We start from the raw sequence: 21,074 nt of genomic DNA, 5'->3' as shown, positions 1-21,074 counted from the left end.
CAGCCCATACTACTGGCATTTATTGTCTCATTTTGAAATTTGAATCTTCAGACTATGTCCTTTGGCCTAATTATATCCCCCCCAATATAGATTATCTAATTCGCACACTGGTCACAAGTAAAATTCACAAGTCACAAGTCAGTAATTCCTTTGACTGATTCTAACCAAGTTATTATATCGGTGGAATTAGAACCTTCTATTTCTTGTGGTGTGGTGTAACAGTTGAGAGTGGCATCTCACAATACTTTGTGTTAAAACGTATTGGGGATACGGTTATGTAGGAAGAAGGTAACGCATTCTTTACCTCACTGTTCCATTGTGAAGTTGCAATATGCAAATATTTTTTCTGTGTTAACGTGCTATCTGGATGCTGTATCAAGGTAATGCTTGTGCCATGAAATGAGTTCGTAACTGTCACAGAAGAAGGATTATATTCAATGTTATCAATTACTGCTGTTGTAAAAAAATTTTCATGTAAGCATTCAGGAATTACTCCTCCTAAATTGTTATACATTTTACATGTAACATTTGTTGTTGTTGACAAAACTGTTTGAACTCTGTAATAAGAAACACATAAGCCAAGAGCATGGAGTTGATCAATAAGATTTCTGGTTCTTATACTTGAATACAATTTGACACCAATGTAGAGGGGTAGTGGTGTTTCTCGTTCTGTAAGATGTTTAGTATTACAAGTATCGCGCTTTCATTTCGATTTGGTAGCATTAAGACGTATTAACTGTGCAATAGATAGTAGGGGTTTTCTATTAGTCTTTCCTTGTTTATCTTGTGCAGGTTCTTCTAGGATCATTTGTAACAACAATAGTAGAGCTTCATTCACTGACTCTTTGGCAGTAAAATCTTTTGCAAACGAATCCTCAAATTTTGGATATTCATTGAACAAATCTCTACGAACTATTTGAGCAGCATCCGCTAAACACATTCCATCACTCATGGCATTATATGCAATGGCATCACGTATAGCCTCTCTAGTTACATCCTCAAAGTACAACAGAACTTCTCTTCCAGACTTAGTGGCAGTCAAACCTGGAATTAAAGATATTAGCTGCTCTTTTAGTTTTGACCGATTCACTTGTGCATTTGGAATTCCTAGATTGCGCATTTTCCATTCCATCTGACTCGTAAGTGTTGCTAACTTAAATACAGGTGAAGTATTACTGAGCAAAAAATGTCTTCAATATATTCTACCATTTGAGCTAACGCAGAACCATAAACAAAGCTGTTAATATCACTTTCACTTTTGGGTCCCTTTTTTCGTAGTTCACTTCTAACTTTGTTCCTAAATCGCACGTAACACAGCTTATGGTATTTTGCTTCCTGTGCCACTAAATCAGTTGAAGATTATTTCATTAGTATTTTCTCATCTTGAACCTCCTTTGCTAAAAACATGATTGTTGAACCAACTTCCAGTGTTTGCGCAAATACTAATTTGTCTTCTTCTTCCGCTCCACCACAAAATAAACATGTATTTTTAATGTCCACAGTTGGTGTACTTGATCTTGTTTTAACTTCCTGAGATGTCCCAGGAGGTAACTCAACTATTGTTTGCTGCCTCTTTTTCCTCAAGTTCCTGTTTGTCAAATTTTGTACGACATGACTTATGAAATTTTGCTGAATTTGACACTAGATTTTGAACAATACCACCACTATCTCGTAATTGAACAATTGGAACAGATTTCGGCAAAGCTCCAAGGTTAGAGAATTCTATTAAGTCTTCACCAAGTGATTTCAGACCACTTTCCGTTGCATTTACGAGACGGGATTCATTTTCTTCCTGACAGATTATACATTGTTCCCATTTAACCTCCGGATTGGGCGGAACTGCTGAATCAAACTCGATTAATTCCAGTTTTCTCTTTGTAGACATCTCGGTATTTCAGTTCAATCTGCAAGAACAAAATAATAATAAGAAGTTGCTAACAATCCCTTTAAATAGCAAAACATTGGGAAAATATCAAACTATCAAATATTTATTACCTATAATATAAGTGTTCTACAACATGAGATTACTTAAAAACACATAGTTAACACTTAACTACAATAATACCTTTGGATTTACTTATAAGGTCTGAAAAAATCATTCAAAATTTTAAAAACGATTTTTTCGTTGTTATTACAGTAAAGAGCATGTTTAATTTTGCATTAAAATGGGTGTAAATATGTCATAATTCTTTATATTTGTAAATCTATTACCTTAATATTTGTAAAAGCGCGTTATTTGAATTTAGCATGCCTATGAAAATATAAACTGGCCCGAAGAACGGCAAAAGTGGAGTATTTTCAGTTTGTGCCGCCATTTTGGACGCCATCTTGAATTCTGTCCGACAGTGATCATCGGTTTTGTGTCCCGGCGGATTTTCATTCAACATGTTATAATTAATAAATGTTTCTTACTGGTATCCAGAATAGAAATATTTTTGTGCCAAGCGACTGCACTACAACAGGAATGAACATGAATTATACCTCAACTGTTCTGTACGGACTCCCGTCAAGTGAACTTTGTGATGTACAAACATATTGTGTGCGTAGGTAACCTTTATGTTTCTATTTCATAGAGTTTTCTCTTAACTTCTTCTTATTCAAAGATCAACAAATACGTTATTTCTTATTTAATTGTTTCTTTCGGCTGTTATTTTAAATAAATACTAGAATAAAAAATACCAAAGCTATCACAAACCTAACGTAGTCTTGTAAAAACCCTTCTATTTCTAACCGTATAGTTTGCTATTTTGGAAATCAGACGATGATCTAAAGCATCACCAGTAGCATCATCGTCAAGGGAAAAATACCTTTGATACGGAAGAGGAAAAAGTAGTATTTCCTATAAGGAAAAGGAAACGTGCAGCATGGTCCGATACACCTAAAACCTTATTATGAATCGTAAATATTTGTGTCTTTGTTTCTTTAGGGTAAATGTTTGTCTCCCTTAGGCTCAATGCTGAAAACAACAAATTAGAATTTCAGTTTACAGGAAAATTGCAACACATATTAAAAAGTGACTTGTATCCATCATAATGTTAAATGTTTCTCTCTCCTTTAGCCTCAATGCTGAAAACATCAAGTTAGAATTTCAGTTTACAGGTAAAGAGCAACACACACACATTAAAACAAGTTACTGGTATCCACATTAATTTAAACACCTCAACAACACATCTTGCTTCTTCCAGCATAAACAACTAATCATATATTTTTAGATATACCAATTCAAAACAAGGTTCACATTTATTAAAGTAAAACATCAAATTTTATCTAATTCTTTTTATTTTTAATATATGTATATATACACAAATATTTACAATTTTTCTTTCATTTTTCTTCATTTCGGCTTTTTATGGTAGTCCAAAAATCACCTCAACCTTTACCATTTCTTTTTCTTCGTTTTCTTTTTCCTTTTCCTCTTTTATCATTTCACATTTGTTTCGCATACACTTACCATCTAAATCCCATTTTACCCCCAAAATCATTTTATCTACACTTTCTCTTTCTTTTTCCTTTTGATAAAGTTCTAATAGCGTCACATTGACACAATCATCACATGTGTGCCATCTTCTTCTTTTTATCAATTTATTGTTTGGACACTCACTAGAAATATAGTACACTTTTTTGTTTCCTCTTCTTCTTATTTTATCTTCACAATATTCTACACTGGTCATTGCAACACTACGGGAGGTTGGCATCATCTTTCCTGGAAATAAAGAAATACGAATTTTTATTATCAGAAAATATAAATTAAACTCCAAAAAGAACACTTATCTTATAGTTACATACTATACTTATAATATATATACATACTATACGATTTCTTTTCGTAATGACAAAGAACAAGAAAGAACCCCCCTACATATACTAGCAATAATAGTAAACTAAATAGCTAGCTATGAAATATATAATACAATGCTTTAAACTTCAAAAATTTCACCTGTCTTATAGTTATACATTTGTTTTCCCTTACTCTTTTTTCTTAGTGTATAGCATCAACGCATATTTATGAATGCGATTATTTACTTTTTGTGAAAATAATAATCATATTGATCAAACCCACTTACTTACCTACGAAAATATCCGAGTTTGTGTTCGTTCAATTATTTTATCCTAAGTATTCTTAACATTCTTTCATTTTCTGTACATTTTCTTAGTATAATAACAATCTTTATTTTAAAGAAGATATAAAAATCCTAAATAAAACAATACCTATTTATTAGTTTTCTTTTCTCTTAAGCAAATACCACACGATAACAGTAAATATCACAACTTCATGCAATTTAATTATTTATTCGAAAACTGCAGTTTAGTTCTTGAAATACTACAATAATTTATGACTCGCATAGCTTCCATATTGAACAAAACGTTAAACTATATTTACTTAGCACGAAAAATCAAAATTAACTTTTCCTCCCTTCTTTCTTGTTTTTTAAAAAAGAAATTCGTACAGTTGATACTATAAACTATTATTTTTTGCCAACGATATTCCTATAATAACTAATAGTTTTCTCTTTTTAAAGCAAATAACCGTACCGCTGAATATTGCAACTGTATATATTTGACTTATACTTGTAACATCCGAGTTCAATTCCCGGTGGTAGCTTATATCATTTCAATTCCTCGTTTGAATCTTGTAAATATAGGTTTACATCTCATAATCCTTGGTATTGATTATTATTATTATTATTATTGATATTTTTAAAATATTAGAATTACGTGCTTACGAGGATTCGTGTTGGGCCCCCTCAGAATAGAAAACCTGGATACGTGTCTGTACTGAATGATAGACATATGAGTCAAGGTGTAGACGGGCGTGCTAGGCGATAGACTCCAGGGCATGAAAAATAGATTAAGACCACAACTTGCAGTTATTCTTGCCGATTGGTGCTATCTGCAATGATATGTCGGATCATACGGTATGTGGAACAAAGGAAGGTTAGATAAGCGAGACCATGGTGTATTGGTGTTTCACGCACCTAAATCTGTAAAATGGTTGTATAAACAATTATCTTTCACTCCCTAGCTAAATTTGTGGGTATTATCACATACCTTGGCTTATAAAGTATAGTCTTATAAAGAAAAAATATTTTTTTTAACTAAAAGCTAAAGAGAAGCCAACTTCAATAATTTACTTAGTTTTTTTTTAAATAATGCCAAACTAGTCCATTTCATCACGATAAATCACGTTTGGTACTAAGATGTCTTTTTCTGTCCGTATATATCCTTCACACTTTGTTGGAGACAAAATTGTTCTTTCCCCAAGAAAACAGGATGAGAGAAGCTATACAACAGCATGAACTGAAAACAATAGCTATTACCAATAGCACTCTAATACTGGATAAATACGACATTACAGCAAAATATCAATAAGTTATGTCCTTATTATATTGCTTCGGTTCTTATTAACATAAAAATTATAATTTGTAAAAAAAAGGATGGGATGGGATTCGATCTAGTGTCAAAATAGTGTAAGAACTACTAATCTACCACGCTACCCCCCTAACCACGGAAACTACTTTTTACTTGTTCTCTTTTCCTTAACAAATAAATGCTAATATCCCTAGCGCATGTCACTTCCAACCTCAAGACAGGAGATTTCCTCTTTGTTTCTATATTTCCGTACGACATCTTGGTTACAGAAGCTAATTTATATTTGGCAGACAATCTACACACTAGGTTTTAACCCATAAATGCAACATTTTACTCCCCTTTCCAGTTCCTTGATCCAACTCCTCGACTTCCCTACTGAATTCCCTCCGCAATCGTGCTCTGCTACTGAAAAAAAAATCCCTATAAATCATGATTGCCAGTATACACAAAACCGAGCATAATTTAGTTTCTTGCTTATATTTTTATTATTATATTATATTTTTTTGGAAATATCTCCTTAGATGGATTGCTTTCTATTATATCTACATACTAATAACTGAATTTTACCCATAAACGCAAGGAAAATGGAATAAATGCGAAAAACCGTGAGTTACAGTATATGCGCAATTTTTATTGCGCATTGGAGTACAATAGGGTGGGCCGAAAACGGCCGAAAAGATTTTTTTTTAGAAAATTAAGATTGAGTACCCTGCAAAAAGTTGTAAAATGTTGTATTATGTTTCTTTACCAAAATAGAGCCAGATTAAAATATATTTAACCGGGCCCCAATAAACGTTAATTTTGAAAAAAATAGTTGCGAGTAGTGAAAATATTATTGAAATAATTTTTTTTAGAAAGTGAAATTTGAGTAGCATGCAAAAGTTGTATAATATTATGTTATGTTTCTTCACTAAAATAGAGCCGGATAAAAAGATATTTAACCGGGCCCCGGGGGCCCGAAAGAACGCTAATTTCAAAAAAAAGTAGCCAGCAATGAAAATATTATTAAAATATATTTTTAGAAAGTTAAGTTTCAGTACCGTGCAAAAGTTGTATACTGTTATGTTTCTTCACAGAAACAGAGCTGGAATAAAAGTTTTTTAACCGGGCCCCGGAGGCCCTAAAGAACGTTTATTTTAAAAAATAGTTGTGAATAGTGAAAATATTATTGAAATACATTTTTTAGAAAGTTAAGTTTGAGTACCGTGCAAAATTTATAATGTCATGTTTTCTCGCCAAAACAGAGCCGGATAAAAACATATTTAACCGGGCCCCGGGAGCCCGAAAGAACGTTAATGATGAAAAAATATGGTTGTGAGTAGTGAAAATATTAGTGAAATATTTGTTTTCAGAAAATTAAGTTTGAGTACCGTCCAAAGGCTGTATAATGCTGTGCTTCTTCTCCAAAACAGAGGCAGATAAAAATATTTCACCAGGCCCTGCGGGTCCGAAAAGTGTTATTTTGTTTTTTTTAAAAAATATATACCATTATGTTATGTTATGTATAGAAAATTGGGTAAGATTCCTAGTACTTTAACCTTGACCCCAGGATTTTGAATGTTCTGATCTGATGTGCAGCTCTTCCTCTGGTGTTTAGTAGATATAATAGTACGGACACAAATACATAAGGTAAGGATGAAAACTTGACCAACAAACACCTAACCTGCCCAGAACTCACCACGAGGAGGTGGCTACACAGCGAGTTCCTCCCACCCATCCTCCTCTTACTTAAAGCTCCTTAGTTGAATCTTGGAACAAAATATTGAGATTTATGTCCGAAGCTTGGTAGATACTTTCGTGCTTCCAGTTTTGCGCGAATATAACCGTCTCGTGCAACACTACCGCATACCTCTGAAGAAGATTCTGTTACTACCTTTAGATACCTCTCCAAAGCCTGTGTGTGGAAGGAGAACATGACAAACTGAAACCTCCTCTTTTTTCCAATCATTTCGGTTAGTTCTTCTGTTGATACGTTAGCCGAAATTGCAGGTTTCGTTACTCTTACTTCTGACCAATCAGTCAAATCGATATAATCCGCATATTCTTCAGTGCTTTGCCTACTGCAATTGTCAATTAGAACCATAGTTTGGTATTTTCGGCCATCAAAATAGAGACCCTTAAAATTAGGAGCTTTACACTGTAGACAGTTTCTGTTTTTCTTTTTCTTTTTTGCTAGTTTCGTACAGATTTTGTTTTTATCTACTACCTTGTCTTAGTTAGTTTTGTGCAGTAAATTCATATCTTCTAAAACAACGGATACAATTTTAGCAGCCGACCTTTCGATACACCTTAGCAACTTAGCCTTCCTCTTGAGATGCAGAGACAATGGAGTGTCACCTATCTTTACCAGACTGCACTTCCCTCTAAAGTCTGCCAGAATTTCAAGAATCTTAAGACACACAAGTATGGCACTTGTAAGAGAACGCATATATTTCACCCGTCAGCAGCTGGACCGTACGGACCGACAGCTTCTAGCAACTCGCCTAGAACTAGCCGGCTGTCTCTGACCAATAGATTGGGAATGGATTGACATGTCTTCAACAGCGTTGGCCGATATCTCACGCACCAAAAGGACGACTGAACAAATTAAGAAATTCAACCGACTAAGACCATCCACACCAACCAAACACGGAATCGAAGCTGAGAAAGCGGTCGTAAATCTCACCAATGTACCTTTGGATGAAAACACTACCAGTTTACTAAAGAAAGGGCTAAATTTTGCCATCACACCGAAGAAAATTCCGACCATAGACATCATTGCCAGCATAGAACAAGCAGTTAGCAATCTTCCCAACGATACAGCAGAAGAAATACGTCAGGAAGCCAGCGTGGTCCTGAAAAGAGCCGTCATGCCCAGACCAAACATTAGCAAAGCCGAATGGATCACACTTAAAGCATTAAGAGAAGACGCAAGTATCACTATTCTACCAGCTGACAAAGGAAACATCACTGTAGTTCTTCCCAAATATGTCTATCAAGAGAAGATTTCACAGTTACTTCGAGATCCAGCATATAACAGCATGTCACGAGATCCAACATCTGCAGTAGAAAGAAGAACAGCCTCACTGCTAAAATAGTCGGGACTGGACAAAGGAACACGCAAACAACTTACACCACACTGCAGCATACCTCCAAGATTATATGGGTTACCAAAAATACATAAAGCAGGGATACCCCTGAGACCAATAGTGCAATAGGAAGCCCAACCTACTCTTTGGCCAAGTATCTTACAACATTACTCCAACCATACGTGGGCAAGTGTGAACACCATGTGAAAAACTCAACAGAGTTTGTAAAAAGCCCGAAGCCGATGAAGATCTCTTCCAAAGATCTTACGGTTAGTTTCGACGTCGTATCATTGTTTACCAGTTCCGGTCAAGGATACAATACTGCTTCTTGGGAAACCCTTCCCCGCCTGAGATATTGGATCTCTTTCAACATGTTCTCACTTCAACCTTCTTCCTATACCGTGGTCAGTACTATGAGCAAACAGACGGCGTCGCCATGGGTTCTCCACTCTCACCTGCAGTAGCCAATTTTTATATGGAGCACTTTGAACACGAAGCACTGAAGAAAGCACCACTTGCACCCACACATTTCTATAGATATGTTGATGACACCTTCACCATCTGGCCACATGGACGCAACTCTTTACAGGAATTCCTGCAGCATCTCAATAACCAGCATCCGAATATTAAATTCACAATGGAAGTTGAACAAGATGGACATCTACCATTTCTTGACATCATGATATACAGAAGACCGGATGGCAGCCTAGGCCACAGGGTATACAGGAACCCAACACATACAGATTTATATCTGAACGCAAACAGTTTCCATCACAAAGCTCAACGGCTTGGAGTTCTCAACACTTTAGCACATAGAGCATTTTCCATCTCCGACAAGGATTGTTTAATAGAGGAACTTAATCGCCTTCACAGCGCCATGCTACAAAATGGATAATCAATGCGAGATATAAATATGGCCCTGAAAAGGACCAGAACTAAGGACAGTGACAACAAGGACAAAAGTGCAGAAGAAACTGTGAATGAAGAACGGAAGAACACAATCTGCCTCCCATACACCGGAAACACTTCTGGAAAGGTCAGCAGACTATTTGCCAGGTACAACATCAGGACAATACACAAGCCTCCAGCAAAAATAGAAAAACTAATACGATCAACCAAAGACGACCTGGGCCTCCGAACTCCTGGAGTTTACCGCATTCCAATGTGAATGTGGTAAGTCATATATTGGACAAACAGGACGAACCATTGAAGCCAGATGCAAAGAACACAACAGTTACATCAGACTAAACCAACCAGAAAAATCCGGACTGGCTGAACATAGCATCAAACAGCAACACAAGATTTTGTTCACAGATGCCGAAATAATAGCAAAATGCTCAAGAGTTTGGGGCAGGAGGATAAAAGAAGCCGTTGCAATCATACAAGAAAAAACGAACCTTAACAGAGACACAGGATTCCAACTGAGTAAAACATGGACACCAATCATATCCCGCCATTTCAAGCACCAATCAGAAGCCGCCATTTCAACCACCAATCAGAAGAGTCCAATCATACATACATGAATATATATATTCCATACATTCCATTGCACCATCATATTCGCCTGAAGATGGGGACGATGTCAGCCCTCGAAACGTCGCAAGATATAACAGTATTCACCTGGCTGCTAGCCCGAGAAGACCTGTTCACAATACGTCGCCAGGAAAGCTTCAATAGAAACTTCTGTCATATATTAGAATTATTAAGGAAATAATTGTATGTGAACTATGAGCAGAAGCGTCTGAGTAATTTCTGAGAAAATCGTCAAAAAAGTCATCCCTAAGAATAAAATATCCCTTGTATATCTTTTCAGGACAAACGAGTTATGCTATTTATGAAATACGAACAAAATTGCCTGAATCGTTCTCAACAAAATCGTAGGGTAAAACTTACTCCGAAGAGTAATATACCACTTCTAGCTTTTTAGGATGATGGAATTATACCATATCGTTAGGTTATTTATGTAACATTTATTTATGAAATATGAACAAAATTGCGTCAGGCGTTAATGAGAAAATCGTCGGAGAAGAGTAAACTAAGAGTAAACTACCCCTTCTGAATGTTTACAGGACGAACCAATTATGTCATATTTTTAGGTTATTAATGCTACATTTATTTATGAAATGTGATTGAGAAAATTGTTCGAAAAAACGCATTCCATACAGTAAATTACACCTTATGTATTTTTTCAGAGCAATGATTCATACTGCGGTGAAGGGTTATTAATAAAATATATATTTGTAAAAAAATAAGCAAAATCTTTACAGCTGTTTTTGAGACAATTTAATTATTTTAAATTTTCATCCTTCAGTAAACTACCCTTACTTTTAGGTGTCGGAGGATATAGAATTCGAAACGATAAAATTTTATTAAAACTTCATGTCTAGAAATCGGTCCAGATACGTCGGACAATATGGCCTGCATGTAAAAGCGTGACGAACAGATGGACAAACATCAAAATAACTTTTTCGATATGTGGGGGAGTGAAACTTGAATTCATTGAAATCTCGAATTCGATCTTTATCACTATCACTACTATTTCTTCTTTCGTCGCTCGAACGTGAAAACGAATAGGAATACAACGACACGTAAGGTGATAATTTGTAATCCCCAAAATTTAAAGATTTACGAAAGAAAAAAAAGATTATGCCTGTTTGTTATATCATTTTAATATCAGTTTTTCACGCTACTATATAATGTAGAAATATGGCATGATTATCGTTGATATTCATGCTAACTTTTGGAAATATTCGTGTTCCGCATACGTAAATCTATATAATTTAGTTACGCTCAACGAAAGCATTCTTGGACTTGTGTATATGAAAAAACAGAGAAAGTCAATACTCTAAAACACAAGCATACACACACATAAAAGATAATTTGACATCAGGTCGATATAACAAGGTGTAGGACTGGAAAGACTGTCAAGGTCGCGTATGTTCTTTTTCCTGTTCCTGACATACAAATCCGAAGTGAGTTGTCTGCGGTTCAAGAAAGGGCAGGAGAGGTGTAACATACAAGTCGATAAACTGAAAGTATTGGCTGTTTCCAATAGTACACATATTCTAATACTGAATAAATACGTCAATTAAAGGATACTATCAATAAGTTATTTCCTTATTATGTTGTTTCGGTTCTTATTAACATCAAAATTATACACTTCCTATAATATTTTGCATATATATATATATATATATATATATATATATATATATATGAGATGGGATGGGATTCGATCTCGTGTCAAAATAATAAAATAACAGCTAGTCCGCCACTCTATCCACCTAACCACGGAGACTACGTTTTGTTTGGTCTCTTTTTCTTAACAAATAATGCTCACAACCATGGTGCGTATCGCTTCAAACCTTAAGATAAGAGGTTTTGTGTTTAATTCTATATTTTCGTACGACATCTTAGTTACAGAAGCTAATTTATATTTGGCAAACCATCTAGACACTAGGTTTAAACCAATAAATTCAATATTTTACTCCACTTTCCAGTTCCTTCCTTCGCCTATCGCCCCTCGTTCACTGCCTTTGTCAATTTCCCTTCGCAATCGTGCACTGCTACTGAAAATCCCTCGAAAGCATGATTACCAGTATACACAAAACCAAGCGTAATTTTGTTTTTTGCTTATAGCTTTATTATTTTATTATATTTTTTGGAAATATCTCCTTAGATGGATAGCTTTCTATCATCTCCACATACTAATAACTGAATTTTACTCATAAACGTAAGGAAAATGGAATAAATGCGAAAAATCGTGAGACAGTATACGCGCAATTTTTTTTGCGCATTTGCGTACAAGTGTTCCTGAATGACGGCCATCTTTGTTGTCGGTGGAGTGCAATTTTTTGCATTTGCAAGCGTTTACGAAAACTACAGTTGCTGAGGGCGTTCAAACCAGACGATCACCAAACAGAAACGAATGTTTAGAGTTACTGAAGTACACGGAGAATATATACTCTTGCTTCTAAATAAATATGCAGGGTTGCAAACTAATAAATGAAATGAATAGAAAAGTACAGAAAATTACACTTTTAAACGGGCTCTATTTTGGAATGGCGTAAAGTGGGGGGTTCATAAGTTTTGTGCTGAATACTATTGCATGTCAAGATTCTGTAGAAATATTCACAGCTATGATACTACTGGCACCGTAGATTTATGGGGTTCCAAAATTGAAGTTTTTGATTTTGATGCCATGTTTGGGCGTAATATCTCAGAACGGAAAAGTGGTAAAAATTGCTGCTTAGACCACAAAGTAATTCTGTATGTAAATAAACTATTGCAAAAAAAATCATTACTGATATTACATGCAGAAAAAAGTAAGGACATGGTGAAAAATGCAAAGAAAGCAGGTGCGTAGCGATGGTCATAGCCCGGAAAATTTTAAACATTTTGAAATGTTTCATGCCAGATATCAAAAACTACGCATGGTTCAGCAATTAGGTCCACATTTGTTTGTGTTCAGTTGTGCAAAAGCTTGCGAGTGGCGTTTGTTCCATCTTTCTAGCTCAGCGTTTCCCAACCTTTTTCAAGTTGCGGCACACTACAGGTGTAACTTGAATTCTCGCGGCTCATCCATATATATATATATATATATATATATATATATATATATATATATATATATATATATATCAAATTACTATTATTATTTGTAAATATAAAATACTGTGGTATTTTATGTGATTACTGATCTCCTTCTTACAGAGAAAAAAGCTGGATCACTGATTTCCCCCGTGGTAAATCATTATGCTTATTTTTCATCCTAATTTTAAAATAGAAAACAATTGCAATGAAATATAGGACTCGGGTTTTTAAAAATCCACTTTCTCTTTCGAAAACTGTATCTAACCTTTCACTAAAAGGGAAGATCACTAAATAACGAACAAATAAACAAATCTCCTATACTTTTAAAACACAAATGTAGGTAATTTGTATGCATGTTTTCTTTGTTGAATTTATTGAATGATATGTTAAAATTTCAAGTTACGAAATAGTCTGCAACAATAAAGAAGCAATAATGGTCATGACAATGATATATACGTTTTTCAACATTAAAAATGTACAGAAAAGTAACACAGTATGAAACTTAAAATTGTAGATTTATAGTAGAGGTTCATAGTAATGTGAAATACAAATATACATTTCCCCCTGTCTTGCAATTTGGTTTCTATAGAATTAATAATTTGTTCCGATTTCCTCGCGGCACACCGGTTGGGAAACGCTGTTCTAGCTCTATGATCATAGCCACGTCTATATGGTAAGGGGGTTAGCTACCCGTTGCACCCACAACATCCATCGTCGGACTGGACCGCGGTATTAAAGCACTTAATGCATCAGCAAAGTATCATTGAAATCCAATGCCAGTTACGATAGTTAATGTGTTCACAAGATTGCGTTACACCTATCTATCCTGTCCTGCTGAAAATGGCATATTTGTGGAAAATATTTAAAACGATTGTTGTCTACCTTCTCTTCTATAACATTACAGCAATAGCTTTTACTAGCTGGAATTACAAGTTCTTGCAATTACACGATTTAAGCAGTGTTGCAAACTTCAGCAATGTTTATCATATATCCGGAACGATTTGAGATATCGAAGTACTGTAAACGGCAAAATAATTTACACATCCATTACAAACCATAAAATTAACTAATATTGATACTTATCTCAGCATTTTTCGAAATAAAGGCTTTCAAAAAATTATAAAATTTTCAAGCCCTGGTAACTTCGTTCTTATTCATTCGAAACAAGTCATGCCATGACCATGGTATCCAACATTAAAGTATTTTCGATGTACATTATCCTGCGCATCTTCGTTATGCTGTGTTTGCGTTAGAGGCTTCCGAACTTAGGATGTTTTAAGTTTAGATTTGAGACGTTGATTTGAAATATGTAATAATCTGACGTAGTGCCATTTGAAAAAATATAACTATATATAGGGTTGGCAGCACTGCTTGTTGGTTCTTTCTGTTTAATACATACATAGATGTTCCCCTCCTTATACTTGCTTCGTGTCAGGGGGGGCGATCGGGGTAATCACCTTCCCAGAAGAGGACACTTTCTTACTTTATATATAGCCCTACAAATAAAATCCATCCCAAAGTTTGGAGCCCATAAAAGTAGCAGTATGACAACCCACCGCCCCCCCCCCCCCAGAACAGGAAACTTTTTTATTATATATATATATATATATATAAATAAAATCCATCCCAAAGTTTGGAGCCCTTAAAAGTAGCAGTATGACAACCCCCCCCCCCAGAAGTCTGTTCTGGATCCGCCAAAGTGCAAAGTTTCGCTTTTCTCTCTTTTGGTTTGTCCGTTACCAGGGTTGAAAAAAAACGTTTAAAAAACAAAAATAGTTTTTTGTTTAAAACGTGCTTTTTTTGTTTAAAACGTTTTTAACGTTTAAAACAAAGTACTTTGTTTTAAACAAAAAACGTTTAAAATGTTTATTTTGTTTAAAACAATAATCTAAATAGGCATATATATTACATTTTTACACTCTTAGGTACTGCTTGCCATCTATATTCAACCGCTAGATCAAATTTCGGGAACTTCCCTAATCTTAACCCGCCCAAATGTTCAATTCCGGTGAAAGAAATCGGGATTTTCCCGATCTCCGTTCACAGAATTTTAGTTTAGTTTCTTTGTGTTACGTTCTACTGGTCGTCTGCATTCTTAATCTTTAAACTTCCATTGACGCAAGTGCTGTGTCATGGCTTTATACCTCAATGGCTCATTCTTAAACCTCAAATTAAGGCTGGAAGATGGTTTTGGTACCAATTTATTCCTAAAAAGATGCAGCTTTGCTGGTGTGCATTTTATGTATGTGGGAGGAGGGTAAATATCGTCTTTTTTGTTTTGTTTTTTCAACAGTTTTTTGGGGGCCATTCTCCGTCTTGGGGGATAGATTCATAAAAATTGTTACGTGAAGCAATGAAGTAGGTTACTACATGGTAATATCGTGTATTTGTACTTCTTGCTTATATGGGGGAGCAGGGAGGGGGTAAAGTTAGCCAATGTTTGGAGTTTAAGTTTTTTGACCTAAATTACATTTATTTTTACAACAAACATCAATTGCTCAGTCCTTAATTAAGCTAGAAAGATGATTTGGTACCAAAGTATTTTGAGGGATAAAGCTTTCCGTCAGTTGCATTTTATGTATATAGGGGGTACGTATGTACGGCCGAGAGAGGGAGGATGAAGTTTTTTTCATCAAATTTTTTTCATTAGGTTTGGCGGGTATTCCTCCCCCTTTTGTGGTACATCCATAAAAATTGGTATGTGAAGCAATGAAGTAGTCCCCTACATGATAGTAACCTGTATGTGTACTTGTTGTTTATAGAGGAAGAGGGGTTAAATTTGGTTAATTTACATTTATTTTCGGGACGGTCCCATATAACACAAGATACATTTCACTGAAGTGGTCTAGATGGATAATTCTTGTTCGTATACATGATGTGAGCAGCAAAAATGATTTGCATATAGTGGGGGAGGAGAGAGAATGTCTAATTCAATGAATGTTTTTTCTGCGCATATTTTTAAAAAATATTTCCTACATAAAACGAATTCATTACGCAATGGCAGCAATGGCTACCATTTCTTATATTATTGTCACAAGTATGTGGCCTACGCATTAACATCATTTTGTCAGCGTAGAGTGTCTGCAAGGGTTGCCAGGGCCCCGCGAGGTCAATATTTTCATATTTTTAATGATTTTTTATGTCTGTTCTTTTTCTACGAATACGGCGGGAATTTCACGAATGTTACCTCGTTGGAATTTGTGGCCTATAAGCTTTCCAATGGTGTATAACTCATGACTCTGTGATAATTAAGGGGGTCACCAGAGCCTCGAACGTGAGAGTCTACCATTTTGTTAAAATCCCTGGCGGGTGTCTACAGTTAATCGTGTTGTTATGCTGTAGACACTAATCATTATTAGCTACCCATGTTGCAGATAGAGATGTATCTTGAAAACTGTTTAGTTTAACTGTCATTTGCTCCTTGTAGGCTAGTCACTGCTCTTTTCTATGAGTTGTATTTGTCAGAGCATTTCTTCTAGCTTATGACGTGAGAACTGTCATTATTATGGAAATGATAGTGATCAAAAAATACCCAAGTTTTGAATTTGTGAATTTGGATCTTAGAATAGTGTATAGTGTGTTTAACTTCCGTTATTCTTGGAAATTAAGAAATGTTCAAATACGTCACTTGAATTTCTGTTGGTTTAGTTATACGCACACTGATGAGCAGAATTTCGTTCAGTAATTGCTGTTATAATAAGAATATAACTCTGCTTGTAATTTACTTCATGCACAAATCCTGCGGAGGATGGGTTGTTTGTTAGAAAATTAAATTAACTTCTTCAATCTGATATTTTAGTTGTTTTAAACATGTCCAACCAGCATCGAAAAAAAAAACACGTTTAAAACAATTTGTTTAAAACGTTTAAAACAAACTGAATAAAACAACAACCCTCGTTTTAAACATGTTTTAAACATATCAACTCTGTCCGTTACAGCTGATGGTCAAGATAAATTGTCCACCCTGTAGACGTGGCAATGATCATGGAGCTAGAAAGATGGAACAAACGCAACTCGCAAGCTTTTGCACAACTGAGCACAAACAAAAGCTGGTCTAATTGCTGAACCATGTGTAGTTTTTGAGATCTAGAATGAAATATATCAAACATTTTTTTCCGGGCTACTACTATTGTCACGCACGTCCTTTCTTCGCGTTTTTACCATGTCCTCACTGTTTGCTCCATGTAATATCAAGAATGATTTTTTTTGCAATTGTTAATTTACATACCTTCGTGGCCTAAGCAGCAATTTTTTTTAGCACTTTGGTCTCCTGAGATATTACGCCTAAAAAATTGTATCAAAATCACAAACTTCAACTTTCGGACCAACATAAATCTCTGGTGCCAGTAGTATCATAGGTGCAGATATTTCTGCAGACTTTTTACGTATTCAGCACAAAACTTATGACCCTTCCACTTTATGCCACTCCAAAATACAACCCCTTTAAAAGTGTAATTTTCTGTAGTTTTTCTAGTGATTTCATGTATTGTTTTGCAACCCTACAAATTTATTTAGAAGCAATAGTACATGTTTTCCGTGTACCTCAGTCTCTCCTCTAAACATTTGTTTTTATTTGGTGTTCGTCTGATACGTCCCGTTCTCAGCAACTGTAGCTTTCGTAAACGCTTGCAAAAAAAAAGAAAAAAAAATACTCCACCGACAACAAAGATGGCCGCCATTCAGTAACATTTATACATATGACAACGTGAGTGATGTTTTTGACCTTCTTATACACAAGGTTCGTCATACTTAAATTTTTATAATTTTCGGAGATGGTCGAGCAACCACCTCTGAACCACTTCATACGGATTAACACTCTGGAAATTTTCTCAACATCATCCGCCTTATGCAGAGTCGTTTTGACGTATGATTAGCATCATACCAAAGGTCTGACTACTGCAGGAAACAAATGTTAGTCGAACTCTTTAGTATGGTTCTAATCACGCGTCAGAAAGAAGCTGCATAAGGCCCCATAAATTTATTGGCAAGAAATTTATCCACTATCGAAAAATCATATTGAAAATAGCAGGACAAAATACTTCAGTCCTACTATTCAAAATGAAATTACTTTAGTTTCGAAACATTATTGAGTGACATAATTGATGAAGTTCTGAAAGCATCATTTTCCCCCCTCTTATTTTGGATACTACGCAACATATTAATAAAACTGATCAAATGTCAGTTATAATAAGATATCTGAATACTCAACCTGAAGAAAATGATATAGTAAATGAGTCATTTTTGGGATATATTGAAATTTCAGATCACAAAGCTACTGGTTTAGCAAGAAAAGTAATTTCATTTTTTTGATAAAATAACATTCCTATTTAAAATGCCGCGGCCAGGGATACGATGGTGTAGCTGTAATGGACGGTAAATACAATAGTGTGCAGATTAAAGAATATGCACCTAATACGGAATATGCGCATTGCGCTACACACAACCTTAATTTAGTACCCAATGATTCTGTTAATGAGATTACAGAAATAGTTTCCTTTTACGATATTGTAAATTAAATATATATTTTAGTAAAAGTGTACTAAGATGGCAAGCATTAAGAAAGAATGTAAAAGAAAATTGCATTGTTACAAAAGCTCGTAAAAAATTATGCCCTATTAGGTTGTCATCCAGGTTTCATTCCTTATTGGCAATTAAAATCAGTTATATTTTGTCTTAAATTGCTTATCGAAAATAATCGTAACATCGAAGAAAAGTGGAAAAATTGCTCAAGCATATGCTTTGCGGAAGAATATATCTAGGGTAATTTTGGGTAATATGGGCAGAAAAAAACAAAATGTAATATTACTTATATTCATCAATAGATAATATGACAAGGAATGTTACAGAAACATAGAATGATACCTTACTTACCATTTCATGGATTTTATGTTCACCAATATGTAAGGGTCTTGCGAGGAAATATTAAATACTAACCTTACTTCAAATGCCCATATTAACCGAAGTATATGTGTAATATGGGCAGGTAGTTTGGATAATATGGGCAGGCGTACTGTTTGCTTATAATAATAATTGTTTTAACCAATTCGTTTTTAATCCATTATTCACGAAAAGAAAATGCAAAAAAATGAAAAAGTAAGAACAATAAATGACGAAACACAAAAATAATAAGAGATCAAAGCCACGATCTCAAACTACGCTCATACTTGGATACATTATACACCACGTACAGTTTTTCTCTAATGAGCATTGTTTCACTGCAACGTCTGTATTATATTTTACATTTAACGCAGATAAACTCACCTCGAGACCCGGTAGAAACGCACAACTCATGATACCACAACGCACACATCTGACACTCAACCCACCTTTGTCCATGTGTTTCAGGATAAAAATCAACGGCACAAATAGGACATTTCGATTGAACACAATTGCTTGTTGTTACTTTTGTCCCTCGTTTTGATGGCTGAAAATTTGCCTTCTCTTCTCGTTTTTTCTTTCTAACAACTGATTCATTTATTTCTTCGTCATTAGTCAGTTCTCTGGTGCATCGACATCGAGAGTTCACTCTCCTGGCTGAGAGCTTTATCTTCGGAACGGGAGAAATAGAACGAAGAATGTCTGGTAGACTTTGCTGTTGGTCCTCCACCAAACTTATCGACGAATCTGACGAACGTGATAAAAGAAGTGTTGTGGGAGGGAGCTGTTGTTGTTGTTGCCTCTGTAAGCCTTTGCTACATCGTTGTATGACGGAAGGACCAGGAGTTGCATCAGGATGTTGTGAAGCTTTCTCGCGATGAATTACTGCCGTATTCGCTGGGTTGGCAACAGATGGTCTTGATAAAGGCAGAGTTGTTCTAGGAAGGTGTTGCTGTTGCCTCTGTAAGTTTGTGCAACATCGTTGCATGCCGGAGGGACCTGGAATTTCATCAGGTTGTTGTAAAGTTTCTGCATTGGAGCTCGTAGAGCGTCTTGCCGAAGACTCTGCTTGGATACCACATTCCACGTCTTCTCCGATGAAACCTCGTCTGGAATTGCATGTGGATTAAACGACCAAATTCCTGTTGCACGGAATCCATTGGTGGCATTTGCTACATGTGCCGACCTTTGCCATGCTTGTGAAATATTTCACAAAATTCAAGTTTGGTGAAAGCGCGACCCTGGTGATTACGCACAAACATTTGCACAAACTCATAAAAGTATTTCTTCAATGGTTTGAAGAGAGACCTGTTTGTTGGTTGCAGCCAGTGAGTTGTGTAAGGAGAAAAACACACCAAGCACACCCCATTGTCCTTACAATATGTCAGCATTGCAGAATTACTACAATGAGTGTCGTGACAATCCACAAGTAGAAGCGCGGGGTTGTCTAAAGTAACACTAAAATACGCTACAAACTGTTTGATGAAAGAGAAGAATACCTCAGAAGTTATGTATCCGCTATCAGTCATATGAATGTGACTTCCAGGAGGAAGATGGTCTACTAATCGCATATGGCCACTTCTAATATTATGGATCCTGTGCTCGATTCAAGATTATATATTTTCACATTTAGTACCTAATACAATATTAATGCTAAGGATTGTATCGAAGGATTAATTCTCCAATGTTGTGACCACTCAGCGAATCGAATAGAAAGAAGTCAAGTTGTAATGCTACTTATGTACAATATTGAAGAAAATAATTTAGTAAATTTATTTATAATTTTTCAGAAATATGTATTTTCAAATATGCCTGTATTCTTTCATGATGAAGAACTTCTTAACTATGCGAATACTTTTATTCGATTTTCTCCAAAATGTACTTATCCTATGTTCAATGCATCTGCCCGTTTTATACAAAACGTATGTGCTCATTTTCCCCATAGTGATATTATTTAGTAAATTGCAACACTGCAGCAAGAAGACATCGTACAAGTCCCCTCCAATTTCGGATAACTATGATGGAATGTTCACAGATTACATTCACCAAGGTGACTTTTCTACCCAAACATTTATTTCGCATGAATCTCTTATTTGCAATACCTTACATTTTACAAACAATAAAATATACAATAGAAAATATGCAGATTGCCTCCCTTTTTTCTTC

The 21,074-nt window shown here is 35.3% G+C and overlaps 3 protein-coding genes across 3 annotated transcripts; 2 read left to right on the top strand and 1 right to left on the bottom strand.

The window, feature by feature from the left end:
* Positions 1-703: 703 nt before the first annotated feature.
* LOC145674056 (uncharacterized) lies at positions 704-1,120 on the bottom strand. Its single transcript, XM_081743881.1, has one exon. The coding sequence runs from the start codon at positions 1,118-1,120 to the stop codon at positions 704-706; it is 417 nt and encodes a 138-aa protein (XP_081600007.1).
* A 6,781-nt stretch (positions 1,121-7,901) lies between these two features.
* Positions 7,902-8,447, top strand: LOC145674055 (uncharacterized). The gene has a single exon (XM_081743880.1). The coding sequence runs from the start codon at positions 7,902-7,904 to the stop codon at positions 8,445-8,447; it is 546 nt and encodes a 181-aa protein (XP_081600006.1).
* Positions 8,448-8,874: 427 nt separating this feature from the next.
* LOC145674054 (uncharacterized) lies at positions 8,875-9,333 on the top strand. The gene has a single exon (XM_081743879.1). It carries the CDS (start codon positions 8,875-8,877, stop codon positions 9,331-9,333), a length of 459 nt encoding a protein of 152 aa, XP_081600005.1.
* Positions 9,334-21,074: the final 11,741 nt, after the last annotated feature.

The sequence above is a fragment of the Thermobia domestica genome, chromosome 17 (genome assembly GCF_964235325.1).
Source record: "Thermobia domestica chromosome 17, izTheDome1.hap1.1, whole genome shotgun sequence".
Lineage (NCBI taxonomy): Eukaryota > Metazoa > Arthropoda > Insecta > Zygentoma > Lepismatidae > Thermobia > Thermobia domestica.
The sequence above is the reverse complement of the archived record's forward strand: the minus strand, read 5'-3'. Positions and strand labels throughout refer to the sequence as shown.